Source organism: Pelophylax lessonae, assembly GCF_965119305.1.
Source record: "Pelophylax lessonae genome assembly, chromosome: 8".
Lineage (NCBI taxonomy): Eukaryota > Metazoa > Chordata > Amphibia > Anura > Ranidae > Pelophylax > Pelophylax lessonae.
In genome coordinates, this window is record NC_138775.1 from 260,509,245 (window position 1) to 260,523,905 (window position 14,661).

The following is a 14,661-nucleotide window of genomic DNA, read 5'->3' on the forward strand; positions in this document are numbered from 1 at the left end:
AGTAGGTATTCTAAAGGGGCTATGGGGAAGCTATGGGTAAGCCAAGCTGTGATGTGTGCTGCCGAAATAGGCTTAAAGCAAACCTGGTGGAGACAAAGGGGGGGAGTCATCTCCTGCTAAAGAAGCCTTGATCTATGGGGACCTCTAGGTGTCTCCTTGAATTCAGAATCCCAGAACCCCTAAAACTCAGGCATAATATAGCAATCCTACTTTGGGTGGTTGCACTGTGGCTCCCCTCCTCATAGTCTCATGCCTTCCTATTGACACCAAATAGGATAGCTCCATGCTGCTCCACACTTATTGTGAGTTATTTTGCTTCTGCAAACCTACCTAAGCAGTAGCATTTCCTCCTTCTACCCCTGATATTACAGAGTAGGCACCCCTACCACAGGCCTAAATTCAATAATGGGTTAACCATCCAAAAATGACTGATGGTAATGATCCATTACACAGGGTAAACTTTCGTAAACTTAGTGCAGGATAATAGATTACATGGAGGATTCATGTGAGTCTTACAGGTAGAGTTAGGGTTATGGGTACAGTTAGTGTTAGGATTCTAGAGAGGGTTAGTGTTGGGGTTACAGAGAGAATTTGTGTTAGGGTTACAGGGATGGTTAGTGTTGAGATTATGGGTAGAGTTAGTGTTAGAATTACAGGGAGGGTCAGTGTTAGGGTTACAGGGATGGTTAATGTTAAGGTTATGTGTGGAGATAGTGCTAGCTTTACAAGGAAGATTAGAGTTAGGGTTACAATGAGGATTAGTGTTAGGAATACAGGGAGGGTTAGTGTTATGAATACAGGGAGTGTTAGTGTTAGGGTTATGTGTAGGGTTAGTGTTAGTGATACAGGAAGGGTTAGTGTTATGGATACAGGGAGTGTTAGTGTTAGGGTTATGTGTAGGGTTAGTGTTAGGGATACAGGAAAGGTTAGTGTTATGGATATAGGGAGTGTTAGTGTTAGGGTTATGTGTAGGGTTAGTGTTAGGGATACAGGAAGGGTTAATGTTATGGATACAGGGAGTGTTAGGGTTATGTGTAGGGTTAGTGTTAGGGATACAGGAAGGGTTAGTGTTATGGATACAGGGAGTGTTAGTGTTAGGGTTATGTGTAGGGTTAGTGTTAGGGATACAGGAAGGGTTAGTGTTAGGGATACAGGGAGTGTTAGGGTTATGTGTAGGGTTAGTGTTAGGGATACAGGAAGGGATAGTGTTAGGGATACAGGGAGTGTTAGTGTTAGGGATACAGGGAGTGTTAGGGTTATGTGTAGGGTTAGTGTTAGGGATACAGGAAGGGTTAGTGCTAGAATTACAAAAAGGTTTAGTGTTAAGGATGCTGGAAGAATAATTGTAGGTTTACAGGGAAGGTTAGTGTTATGGGTAGAGTTAGTGTTAGGGTTACAAGGAGGGTTATTGTTAAGGATATAGAGAGGGTTAGCATGAGAGTTACAGGGAGGTTTAGTCTTGAGATTACAGGGAAGGTTAGTGTAAAGCTTACAATGAGGGTTAGTATGAGGGTTATAGGGAGTGTTAATGTACACCTTACAGGGAGGGTTGTTAAAAAGGTTGTAAGGACACATGGTTGACAGCGAGGGTTACAGACTAAGAAAGTGTTGGGTTTCTGGGTAGAGTTAGTGTTAGAATTACAGGGGGGATTAATGTTAGAGATACAGAGAGGGTTAGCGTGAGAGTTACAGGGAAGTTTAGTGGTGAGATTACAGGGAAGGTTAGTGCAAAAACTTACAATGAGGGTAAGTGTGAGGGTTATAAGGAGTGTTAATGTAAAGTTTGCAGGAAGGGTTATTAATGGGTTATAGAGACAGTTGGTTGAGGGTTACAGGCTTGGATAGTGTTGGGTTTACAGGGAGGGTTAGTGTTGGGTTAGTGTTACATAGGATACAGTTTGTATGGGTAGAGGGGTCAGTTAGGAATAACTTAATTAAAGTTATCGATAGCTTTTAAACTGTAGCGTGGTCTTTTATATTCTGTACCTTTAAAATCCTCACCCTCTTTTTTTCCCCCAGGCACTGTGAGCATTGTGTTCCTGCGATATGACAGCATTGGCGTACTCCTTGCATCTCCAGAAAACTATGATCTGGCTGAAGATAATAATTCACTGGAATTTGGTGACCTGGTAAACTCACCGATTATTGCGGCAGCAATCAATTCCAACCCTCCTACCCTCTACCAACTAGAAAAAGTCACGTTCACGCTGAGACATTTAGAGGTAAATGGTTATTACTGATCATTTTGTGCTGGCGGGTTCTTCAGAAATCCAGTAGGGGTTTAGTGACTGTCATTACACCCTGGGGTCAACTACAAGCAGAGGAGAATAAAGTTTACATCCTATCACACCCAAGTTTCTTCAGAACTTTGCGATTCCTATTTAAGTCAGAAATTAAAAGTGAGATGTCTGTCTTTTTTTCATTGGATGGTTGCTATGGAAACGGGACTTAAGAATTTAAAAGTTTGCGTTTGGAAGGGGAAAGCTCTTCATTGACCTCATAGACAGTACAATGAGAGAATGTTCTGACGTTTTCTACATATAAAATAGAATAGATTTTTTTTTCTGATAGTTTGTCCTTCTGTAACCGTTTCTGTTTCATGGTCAAATGTGTTATGTGCAAAACCTGAAATACAGGCTTATTAATATGGGATAAAAGCCATGTGCGTGGTCAAGTGTGTTAAGTACAACACTTGAAATGCAGGCTTATTCAATATGGAAACAAAAATCATGTGCCAGGTGTGACTGCCAACTGCAGGGGTCAGAATCAATTCTTCAATTATCTACTTTAGGCAAAATGTTAACTCACCGACTGTTGTAGGCTATTAAATACCAGCAAGCGCTGCACTAATCATAAAAAAAAAAAATGAATATATCAAATTAAATAGTTATCAAATGTGAATATACATAAAAGAATCAATTCAAGAGCCATCATAATAAATGTATTGTGCATTAGAAGCAAAAAGTCCTTCACATATATGTGCAAAGTGAGAAAAACACCTTGAGAAGAAATGTAATACAATCCAGAAAAATGTTCATATGCATTCCACTCCCAAAGGACCTCCACCACTGTGCTTCCCCCAAAAACGGCCTACTGGAAAAATATTGATAAAAAAATAAATAAATAAAATAAAAATAATATTAGTAAAATAAAAAAAGATGCAAAAAACATGGTGTACTGCTCAAGCATTGCAAAACTTCCCCCTGTAGTCCTAAGCATGCATCGGGTGCCGACATATAAACAAGCTCATCCAGGCTAGCAGAAACAGATCAGAAATTAGGAAGTGGAAATGCTGCACACCGGAACCCAGCCACTATTTAGAGCATTGAAGATATGGCTTCAGCCTGAACTCCTCCTGGCTTTGCTCCTCTGACATGTCTCACTCCATCTATGGGGCTTAATCATATATGATTAGGCTTTGCAGGCAGGGTGAAACATGTCAGAGGAGCATAGCCAGGAGGAGATCAGGCTGAAGCTGTAACTTCACCTCTCTATGTAATGGCTGTATTCCATTGGGCAGAATTTCCACCTTCTGTTTTCTGACCTCTAAAGAAAGATCATTCATATAGCGTATGAACTGAATACTGCCTCTGGTCAGCATAAAATCTTTCCCGGTCAACCAGCAAACATCTTCGTGGAAGAGATCCAATGGTGCAAGAACCAAATATTAACCACCCTTCCTCAGCATCAATTCTCTCCAAGCCCTACATCCTCGTTAGAAAAAGAAAAGAGAGCCAAGCGCTCCTCATAGTGTAAAATCAACTGGGATCTTTGTTAAAAATATGTTACAACTATTCACAATAAATAACAATGAAAAGCACTGTGCAAAAATTCCCATTTGGAACTACATAGACACACTTTCTACTGCACGTCTAAATACATGGTGGCATCATGGTCATATGTGTTTCATCATATCTGACGTCGTCTGGGGCTGTTCACAACTAATTTTATATCCTCCTTGGGCATTGAAGAGACAGGAAGTCAAGCCACATATCACAAGCTAACCCTTGCCTTGGAAAAGGTCTTAGGGGCACCATCTTGTGGCCAAATTATATTAGTACTATACCCCAATCACTATAGGCGTGTGCAGGGGGTATTTCAGGTGTGCCTAATCACTGTCTGATGCCGACCTCCCATGTCCTGGGGTCGGTTTTCAATTTAAATAATACAACACAGAGACTGCATGTCGAACAAAAATACAACTGCTACATACAGTTGGTGATATATACACATTTTTAATGTTGCCCTTTTTACGTGACAGTAAAGGTTTTTTTTTTTTAAATAACAAACATTATATACATACCTGCTTTTTTGGGGGCCAGCATCCTGGGTTCCTCCTCCCTTTTGAGTGCCCCCAAAGCAAGCAGCAAGCTGGGGGCACTTGTGCGTGCTCAATCCTGAACTAAGCTGTGTGCATCTATTCAGACACACAGTGCGGCTCAGCCCTGCCCCTGCCCCCTGCTCACAGGTTTTGACTAACAGAAGCAGGAGCCAATGGCTCTCTCTGCCAAGCATATGAGAGAGGGGAGAAAATCTGCTGGAGATGTGCACAGCGCTGGATCAAGCTCGGGCTCTGGTAAGTATTTAAGGGGGCTGGCGCGACTACTGGAAGGTAAACTTTTACCTTTACAACTACTTTAAACTTTATTAAAATCACTGCTCCCTACTAATCTAATTTTTTTTAAAAATGTTCCCCAGGGTAGTGTCTTGCAGTCAATGTAATTTGTTTGACAGTCTCAGGTTTAAATATTTTAATCGGTAATCTTAAAAACAACTCTTTACAGCCATCCATGGACCCTGAAACTTCAAAGTGTGCATTTTGGAAATACCAGGTGGAGACTCTTCAGGGTGAATGGTCTACTGAAGGTTGTGAAGTGGATTATGCCAATGTTAGCCACACATCATGCAAGTGTAACCATCTCACACATTTTGCTATACTGATGACATCATCCAGTCATAACCAAGTAAGTCTATGGGAGTCTACCATCAAGGCAGAGATGTTGGTTAACTTTGTACATCCTAGCTATATTCTTGGCAAAGTAGAATTATGACAATGTCTAACCAAAGAGCAACACATTAGCGTCATTTTTAGCACGTGGACTTTGCAATGTTAGGCTCAATTTATACTGAAACGTAAACTTAAATTGTGAAAAGATATTTATTTATTTTATATATTTCAGGTTCTTATATAGCGTTGTCAATTTACGCAGCGCTTTACATATACATTGCACATTCACATCAGTCCCTGCCCTCAAGGAGCGTACAATCTAAGGTCCCTAACTCACATTCATACATACATAGTAGGGACAATTTTTTTTATTTTTTATACAGGATCCAATTAACCTACCAGCATGTCTTTGGAGTGTGGGAGGAAACCGGAGTACCCAGAGGAAGCCCACGCAGGCACAGGGAGAACATGCAAACTCCAGGCAGGTAGTGTTGTGGTGTGGTTGAGATTCGAACCAGTGACCCTCTTGCTGCTAGGTGAAAGTGCTAACCACTACACCACTGTGCCACCCCACTACACCGCTTGATACATCAAATGGTAGAAGAACTTTGATCTTGTATTAGCCCCCACTAATACTCTGCACAGCTTTTAGGGGGATACGGCACCAGCCCAGAAAATGATGGATAATCCAACATTTGAGAGAGGGGGTATCACGTACCTGGTGGAGATTGAGCTGTAGAGGGGGCTTCTCTTGCACCTCCTGTCCAACTCCCCTGGTAGAGATGACAGGTAGTGTGGGACACAGAGTGGCACGAGGGCTGGTATAGCAGGTGGCACCAGCTGAGGCTTGACAGGAAACTGATGGCCGTGGATCACCAGGCAGGCACCTGGAACTGGAACACTCTGATGCTGGATCAGTAGGCAGGAGCGTAGCCAGAACACAAGCCAAGGGGTTGTCAACAGTCAGGCAATGCGGGTAAAGGAACGTGAGACAAGAGCAGGGTCAGGATACAGGTCACAGGTAGGCAGGCGGGAATCTAGAGGAGAGTTGAGGTCAAGCCGGGTCAAACACAGGTAGGCAGGAAGCAGATCAGGGCACAGGAAAACAGGGACAAGCTGGAAGACCATTTAACAAGGTGTTCCTGTCACTGCTCAGCTTAACCACTTAAGGACCAGGCCTATTTCTAACACTTGTTGTTTACAAGTTAAAATCAGAATTTTTTGCTAGAAATTTAGTTAGAAACCCCAAACATTATATATATATATATATATATATATATATATATATATATATATATTTTTTTTTTTTTTTTTTTTAGAAGAGACCCTAGACAAAAAGACCTCAGATCTCACATCTACCGTTAAAAGCAAAAAAAAAAAAAAAAATGTCATGTTTTTCCAGCAAGAAAAAAAATGGGCCCTTTAAGGCCATTGGGAGGATGCAATGTATGACGTTGATCCAGTCCTTCAAAGCCATAGAGTCGAGTGGGGGCCATCTTGTTCTCACTCGACTTCCTGCACAGCATCTGAGAGGACCGGATCATTTCCCCGCTACCGACGGCTCCAGTAAGCAGGGAAAATGACTGGGAAGCGGCGGGTGCATCCTCTCCTGCCACCCATAAAAGTGACCCCCACGGCGAATCTGCTGCTTGGACCACTTTTAGGTGAAAGAGGATCGCCCGCCCTGTAAAAAGAATACAGCGGTTATAGCAGCTATCTGCTGCCATAACACCAGTATTTAACGTCAAATTAGCGACATAAAATTGCGGCAAGCGGTCCGGAAGTGGTTAAATAGGCATTTTGGCGCCAGTGTGTGCACGTGCGAGCTCACGCGCATATGTACATTTCTTCTTGTGCTCATGCTAATGTGCCCGCGCATGCTTGCCAATGCCTATTTGGTACCAACTGAACTTTTCTTGCAGGGGGAAATCTTTAATGATGTTTTCCTCCTTTTGGAGATGTGTTCTCTCACTTCCTCTTTTGTTTCCAAGACAGGAAGTGAATCTGCCCAATGCCACACTGGCAGCAGAAAAAAAAAATTCTTAACCCTCAATTCCTAATCCATCTATATTCTATCCAAAGCTAAAAAAAAAAAAAGAAAAAGGCTTTTATCTTAATTTTTTTTTATATGTTTTTATTACATTTTTTTTCGACAATACATGAAATGAAAAAAATCACAAAAAAAAAAAGAAACAAATAACAAGTAAAATTAGGTTGATACCTCTATACATCTGTGTCAAATACCAGCTTTACTGCACCTTAATAGTTCCTAAACCAAAGGGAAGAAAAAAAAAGGCCCCAAAAGGGTCTCTCTTGTGATATTATTATCAAAACATTTTGTGAAAAATTTCCCAAGAAGTCAAAAAATTATCGTGAAGGAAAAACTTGTGAAAGAGAAAAAAAAAGGGGGGGTAAGGAGGTCTCTCATTGTGATATTAATATCAAAACATTAAGTGAAAAATTACCCAAAAAATTATCGTTAAGGAGAAACTTGTGAGAGAAAAAAAAAAATTCTTATCTTTAAATTACATTGATTAGAATGAAAGTCATAATGGTGTTTTGGCTTGGGGGAAAGATCATGTGACCAATGTCTTTGAACTTTAATTATTATTACTATTTTTATGTGCCATCAAGCCAAAGTCAACTAGTGGCAACTGCACGGATAATGTTGCTCCAGAATGATCTATCATTTGTTTGGGTCTTACAGAGACCCTCTCGCCAGACCATTTACCTGTAAAAGCTTTTGTTGTGTAGACATTCAAAAGCCCTGGGACTGCTGCTGAGTAACCTTTGGTAAAATTTGTCTATGAGGGTCATTGGGAAAATGTTTGTTACATTGGTGGTGGTAAGTAGGATGATAGCCTCGCCTACAGGGGTGGTTAGATTCACCTTTGCAGTGCCACCAGATTCACCTTTGCAGTGCCACCACCTTTGACCATGCCACTGGCTCTGCCAAGTGGCAGTGGACCTGGAAAAATGCAGGCACCATCAGATGGTAAGTCAGTTAGCCACAGATCAAGAAACCCCTAGCAACCTTTGGAGGAATACTTGGGTTCAACTGAACCCTGGATGAGAATGGCTACTCTATAGTATTCTATAGCTACATAGGGAGGTAAGACGAAGGGCGAACGTGCTGGGTCAGCACAAACAGTAATTTGACATTCCCAGAAGAGGAGGGGGCTAAGACATGCAAGTAGGGAGGGGACTATGCAAGAAAATTTACTCTTTTGGAGAAGAAAAATGTTCTAGCAAGTTCAAAGGCACATTGCAAGTAAAAAAAGAAACATTTATGGAAAGGACGTTAAAGACTTGATAATTATTTTCTTTTATCTGCACTTTTTAAGCAGGTGGCAGGGTCCCTTTAAGTCTTTGTAAAGGTCCATACATTTAATGAGCAGGATTATCAGTATATCTGGAGGTTGTTTTTGGAGCATAGTTCCGCTTTTTCATATATAAAAGATAATTTTTATGTTAGACATTAAAAATACTTCTTTCATTAAAATATATAATGTTTGCCTGTAGTTGAATGGTAAAGGTGATCTTGGGTCCTATATGAGTAATGCATTCCCACTGAGATCCTGCACAATACTCTATTCAACGAGCATACAAAGTACATGTACACAAGTATAAAAAATAAGAAGGCATTTTGAAACGAGAACATCAACACAAGGAATATGAATTTACAGTTCTTGCAAGGTTCATAGAAGGCAACTGATGTCAGCTCAGGCCTCATCTGACTCTGTGTACCGAGCTTTAAATAAATAATGGTTCCTCAAGTTTTCTAATTATCGATCAGGTAAAACCCAATCACAGACTTCATATTATTTTCTCATTGCTTTCAGGAGAGAATTACTTTGTGCTTAATGGATAACTCAACAGAGAAAATGAGTTTTAATCTGTCCTTGGTCTTGCTCATGCTCACCATCCCTATACTGCAGCTTTTTCAATTTTACATCAACCTGCTCATCCATTTTCTAGCTCACAGAGACTAATAGGGAGTAAAAAATCATATTATTGTTGTCGTTGTTGTTACTATTATTAGAAGTAGTATTGCTGTTGTTATTATTTATATTATTAACAAAAATGTAAGTTTCTTTTTGATTTGTTTCCCATTTTTATATAGTGCTAGCATTTTACATAAACTGTAAGATCCTCTGGGGAATATCGTAGATGGTTCATTATACTGTATCCTTTGGGTAGGAATATCAGTACCCGCCCCTGAGCAGTTTGCAATGTAAAATCACCTATTGCAATCAAAAACTATTTTCTGTAGGATCTCCATAAACAAAAACCAATTAAAAGTATATTTAAAGCCACATTTTTTAATCTTTTTAATGGAGAAGGGAATAGTTAAAGCCCCATCATTATACTGTAGAATCTTATGGGTAGGGAAATCAGTTCCCACCCCTGAGAAGCATTGTAAGGTCACCTATTGTAATCACTCAACAAACATGTTTTCTGTAAGATCGACATTGTCAGAAAACAACAAAACTTTGTTTAAGCACTTCTGGACCGGAAGATTTTCCCCCTTAATGACCAGGCCATATTTTGGGATTCGGCACTGCAATATTTTAACGGACAATTGCGCAGTTGTGCGACGCTGTACCTTAATAAAATTGATGTCCTTTTTTTCCCACAAATAGAGCTTTCTTTTGGTGGTATTTAATCACCTGTGCGATTTTAATTTTTTTGCGCTATAAACAAAAAAAGAGCGACAATTCTGAAAAAAAAAACAATATTTTTCACATTCTGCTATATAAAATTCTCAAAAAAAAAATGTAAAAATCAAAAATTTTTAACATTTTAGGCCAATTTGTTTTCTGCTACATATTTTTGGTTAAAAAAAATCGCAATGAGCGTATTTTAATTTTGGTTTTACCCATTGCGGCGGACAGATCGGACCCCTAACTGACATTTTTGACACTTTTGGGGGGACCAGTGACATTACTACAGTAATCAGTGCTAAAAAATGCATTGTTACTGTAATAATGACACTGACAGGGAAGCGGTTAACATTGTGGGTGGTCAAGGGGTTAAATGCGAGCCTAGGGGAGTGATTCTAACTGTGCGGGGGGGTTGGGCTTGTGAAATTATCATAGAGACCTGTGATCCTATATAGAAGGATCACAGGGGCTCTATGATCATCCCAGGGAGAAGAATGGTCGGCTGTGTTTACAACAGCTGACCGTTCTTCTCTCTCAGCGGGAAGCGATCGCGGGTGCCAGGCGGCAATTGGAGCCTCCTGACCTGTGCATCGGCTTCCCCGCTGCCGAGTGGGGGCGGGAGCAGCCCTAGCTGCCTGTGCATGACCGACGTAGGTCTACGTCAGTTTGCGCAGGAGAGCCACCCTGCCACAGTAAAAAGGCGGTGGGTGGTTGGCAACCGGTTAAAGCCAAAAATATTATTTTTTCTTTTTTAAATGTTTTTATTGAAAGTTTTGCAAATACAGATAAACAAGGAAGGAAAAAAAATAAAGTTCAACAACAAAGCATACAATTTAAGCTTACATAAATCTGTGTCTGTAGTGCCTGTTCAAACCTTAATACCAGAAATAATAACCTGTTATTTAGAGATGGGCTCGGGCGTGTTCGAGTTCATACGTGCCCGATCCCGCCAGGAAGCCGATACTGTATTCCGCTAATAACAGGCACTGAGACATTTCCTGGTCTGTGCAGCTACTGATTGGGAAATATCTCAGTGCCTGTTATTAGCGGAATACAGTGTCGGCTTCCAGGCGGGATCGGGCACGTACGAACTCGAACACGCCCGAGCCCATCTCTACTGTTATTTTTCGATTTTTACTCCAGAAGTATATCAGGAGCTTGGCCATTCTAAAGAAATGCTTAAAGTAGAACCTTAGGCAAAACTTTTTTTTATTTTGGATAGCCTAAGGGAGGGTTATTTTATAACCCCTGTCAGATTTATTTTGGCCATCTGTGTCCGATTAATGAAATTTCCCTCCACTTCCTGTCCCATAACCAAACAAGAAGTGAGAGGAAATCACTGCAAATTAAGGGAAATCCTAGGGAACCCCCAGGTCACCACTACTAGTGTCCCCATTGTAAGATTTTCCCACTATTTCTTTTCTAAGGACAACCTAAATTTGGGATTTTCTTTTATTTTCACATTCAAGATAATGGTAAACAGGACAAACAGAGAAGATAAACATGTTGCCGGGTGTCAAAGAGTCATATGTAGTAGTGATAGACCGATATGGTTTTTTCAGGGCCGATACCGATATTTTGGTCACAACGTATCAGTATCTGCCAATATGGGTCAATATTTTGTACATTTAAAGTTTTGAAAAATAAAGACAATTTTTACACAAATCTGGTACTGAAAATGTTAATTTTTGTTTAATGCTTAATGGCTGGCTGTCTGGCACCCTGTAGTGGGTGGCTAGCTGTCTGGCACCCTGTGGTAGGTTGCTGGCTGGCTGGCGCCCTGTGGTGGGTGGCTGGCTGGCACACTGTGGTAGGTGGGTGGCTGGCACAGGAGCTATGGGTGGCTAACTGGTACAGGGCCTGTGGGCGGCTGGCTAGTACAATAACTGTGGCTGACTGGTACAGGGCCTGTGGGTTGCTGGCTGTCTGGCACCCTGTCTGTGGGTGGCTGTCTGTCTGGCACCCTGTGGTGGGTGGCTGTCTGTCTGGCACCCTGTGGTGGGTTGCTGGCTGTCTGGCACCCTGTGGTGGGTGGCTTGCTGTCTGGCACCCTGTGGTGGGTGGGTGGCTGTCTGGCACCCTGTGGTGGGTGGGTGGCTGGCTGGCTGGCACCCTGGGGTGGGTGGGTGGATGGCTGGCACAGGGGCTGTGGGTGGCTGGCTGGTACAGTGCCTGTGGCTGGCAGGTACAGCGCTTTGGGTGGCTGGCTGGTACAGGACCTGTGGGTGGCTGGCTGGTACAGGGCCCATGGGTGGCTGGCTGGCTCGCTGGTACAGTGCCTGTGGCTGGCTGGCTGATACAGGGCCTATGGATGTGGGTGGCTGGCTGGCACCAGGCTGCTGTGGGTGGGTGTATGGCTGTGATACACTCCCGCGAGACTAGTCCTGACTCCAGACAAGGCTGTCCAAGGCAAGGGAGGCGGCCTAAGAAGGCAGAATGACGTCACAAAAATATTGGAAATATCGGCCAGTTATGGGGCCGATACCGATATATGGGGGAAAGTGCAAATCGGCCGCCAATATATCGGCCTTGCCAATAATCGGTCTATCCCTAATAGGCACTACATCCCTTCATAATCAAAATATTGAAATAGCAGAGACATTTTGGATTTTCTAGGTGCCCAGAAAACAAATTGATGTATAAAAGTAACAAAAGTTTATTGGGACATTAAATTAAAAACAATTTTTCACATATAAAATCATATTACAGTAGTCAAGTGATTATTTTACAAAGCAGTAACTCCCGCTCTACATGTTTTTCTCAGCCTGTGGCTTCTTCAGGAGACTTTAATGAGTAGCGCATACATAATACATAAAAGTTAAAAAACAGCATATTAGTCACAAACATAACTACTGTAAGTAGAGGTAGGTTATCACAAGAATTACTACACATCAATATTTTGTTAATAAATGTTTCTCAAGAATGCATATGATTTGAAGGTTATCATTATAGGGCCCTCTTACCTGACTGTGCATAAAATATGTTAAGTGTACTGCATATCAAGAGGGTGATTCAAAGGGCTATCAGTGAAACTCCATGGAGGGATACTGAATCCCCAATCGGGCCTGTGCAAAAAAAAAGGGGGGGGGGAATCAGCAATGAAAAAAAGCTTTACTTTAATGATAATGGTAAACAGGACAAATAGAGAGGGTAAATCTCCCTAATGGGAGCACAGACAGTAATACAAGCTGACGGGGGTTCTAATCCCTCTCCACTCTATCCAAAACTAAAAAAAAAAAGTTTTGCCTTTAGTTACACTTTAAATAATGCATTACAATTTAACTAAACCCATTATTTTAGTAGACTAAAACAATGTTTCTCAACTCCGGTCCTCAGGGCACACTAACAGGTCAGATTTTAAGTATTACCTTGGGGAGATGCAGAATAGAATACTGCAATCACTGAGCAGCAAATTATATCACCTGTGATGTAATTCAGTTTTCTTGCAAACATGGCCTGTTGGTGTGCCCTGAGGACCGGAGTTGAGAAACACTGGACTAAAATATAGTGGAGATTTTAGTTGACTAAAATATGACTAAAACTACAATTCAGATAACTAAAATATGACAAACGCAAAAAACGTCAGTTTAGTCAAAAGACTGACTAACACTAAAACAAAATTTGACGTCAAAAGGAACACTGATATGTTGTGACCATTGCCTCATGTGTACTCTGATGTTTATTGTCTGTGTTTGCTTCCTCCAGGTATCCATTCATCACGTCGCCCTGACCAGGATCACTCAGGTGGGGATCATCATCTCCCTGATCTGTCTCTCCTTGTGTATCTTCACATTCTTCTTCTTTAGTGAAATCCAGAGCACCAGGACAACCATTCATAAAAATCTCTGCCTTGCTTTATTCCTGGCTGAGCTGCTTTTCCTCTTCGGTATCAGCATGACCAAAAATCAGGTGCGTACTGTTTTTGAAAGCTCCATAAAACCAAAATCACATAGTGAGAACAAGGTGCAATCTAGCCCAAAACTGAAATCACTTTCACAGCAGGCGGATGAGCTTCACTGTGTCAAAAGCGTTTGACACAGTTCCCCACACACAGCTAATGTGTAAGGTAAAGTCTACAGGCTTGGAAAGATCGGTTTGTAATTGGATAGAAAATTGGCTAAAAAATACAATTCAGAGAGTAGTGGTTAATGATTCTTACTCTGAATGGTCTAAGGTTATCAGTGGTGTACCCCAAGGTTCAGTGTTGGGACCCTTACTTTTTAATATCTTTATAAATGATATAGGGTCTGGGATTAAAATGACCATTTCAGTCTTTGCAGATGACACCAAGCTTTGCAGTGGAATAACTTCCTTACAGGATGTCTCCAACTTACAAGCTGACCTCAATGCACTGTTTCATTGGGCAACTAAGTGGCAAATGAGGTTTAATGTTGATAAATGTAAAGTTATGCACTTGGGGGCTAAGAATATGCATGCATCATACATACTAGGTGGAGTAGAACTGGGGGAATCCATAGCGGAGAAGGATCTGGGTGTTCTGGTAGATCATAAGCTTAATAATAGCATGCAATGCCAAGCTGCTGTTTCCAAAGCAAGCAAAGTCCTTTCTTGTAGTAACAGAGGCATGGACTTCAGAGAGAGAGAGATGTAATTTTGCCCCTGTACAAATCATTAGTAAGACCTCATCTGGAATATCCAGTCCAGTTTTGGGCACCAGTTCTTAAAAAGGATATTGGGGAACTGGAGAAAGTGCAGAGAAGGGCAACCAAACTGATAAGAGGCATGGAGGACCTCAGCTATGAGAAAAGATTAGAGGAACTGAATTTATTCTCTCTTGAGAAGAGGAGATTAAGGGGGGATATGATCACCATGTATAAATACATAAGGGGTCCATATAGTGAACTTGGGTTTGAGTTGTTCACTTTAGGGTCAACACAGAGGACAAGGGGCACTCTTTACACCTAGAGGAAAACAGATTTCGTCTCCAAATACGGAAAGGTTTCTTCACCATAAGAGCTGTGAAAATGTGGAAAAGACTCCCTCTAGAGGTGGTTCTGGCTAGCCCACTAGATTCCTTTAAAAAAGGCC

General features: G+C 41.4%; 1 protein-coding gene across 1 annotated transcript in view; it reads left to right on the forward strand.

The window, feature by feature from the left end:
* The window catches only part of ADGRL4 (adhesion G protein-coupled receptor L4), a 294,420-nt gene that overhangs the window by 218,078 nt on the left and 61,681 nt on the right, over positions 1 to 14,661 (forward strand). Inside the window, exons 9-11 of the mRNA XM_082265059.1 lie at positions 2,020 to 2,222; positions 4,785 to 4,964; positions 13,318 to 13,521. Of these exons, the coding sequence (XP_082121185.1) occupies positions 2,020 to 2,222; positions 4,785 to 4,964; positions 13,318 to 13,521 (587 nt within the window). The remainder of the gene's footprint in view (positions 1 to 2,019; positions 2,223 to 4,784; positions 4,965 to 13,317; positions 13,522 to 14,661) is intronic.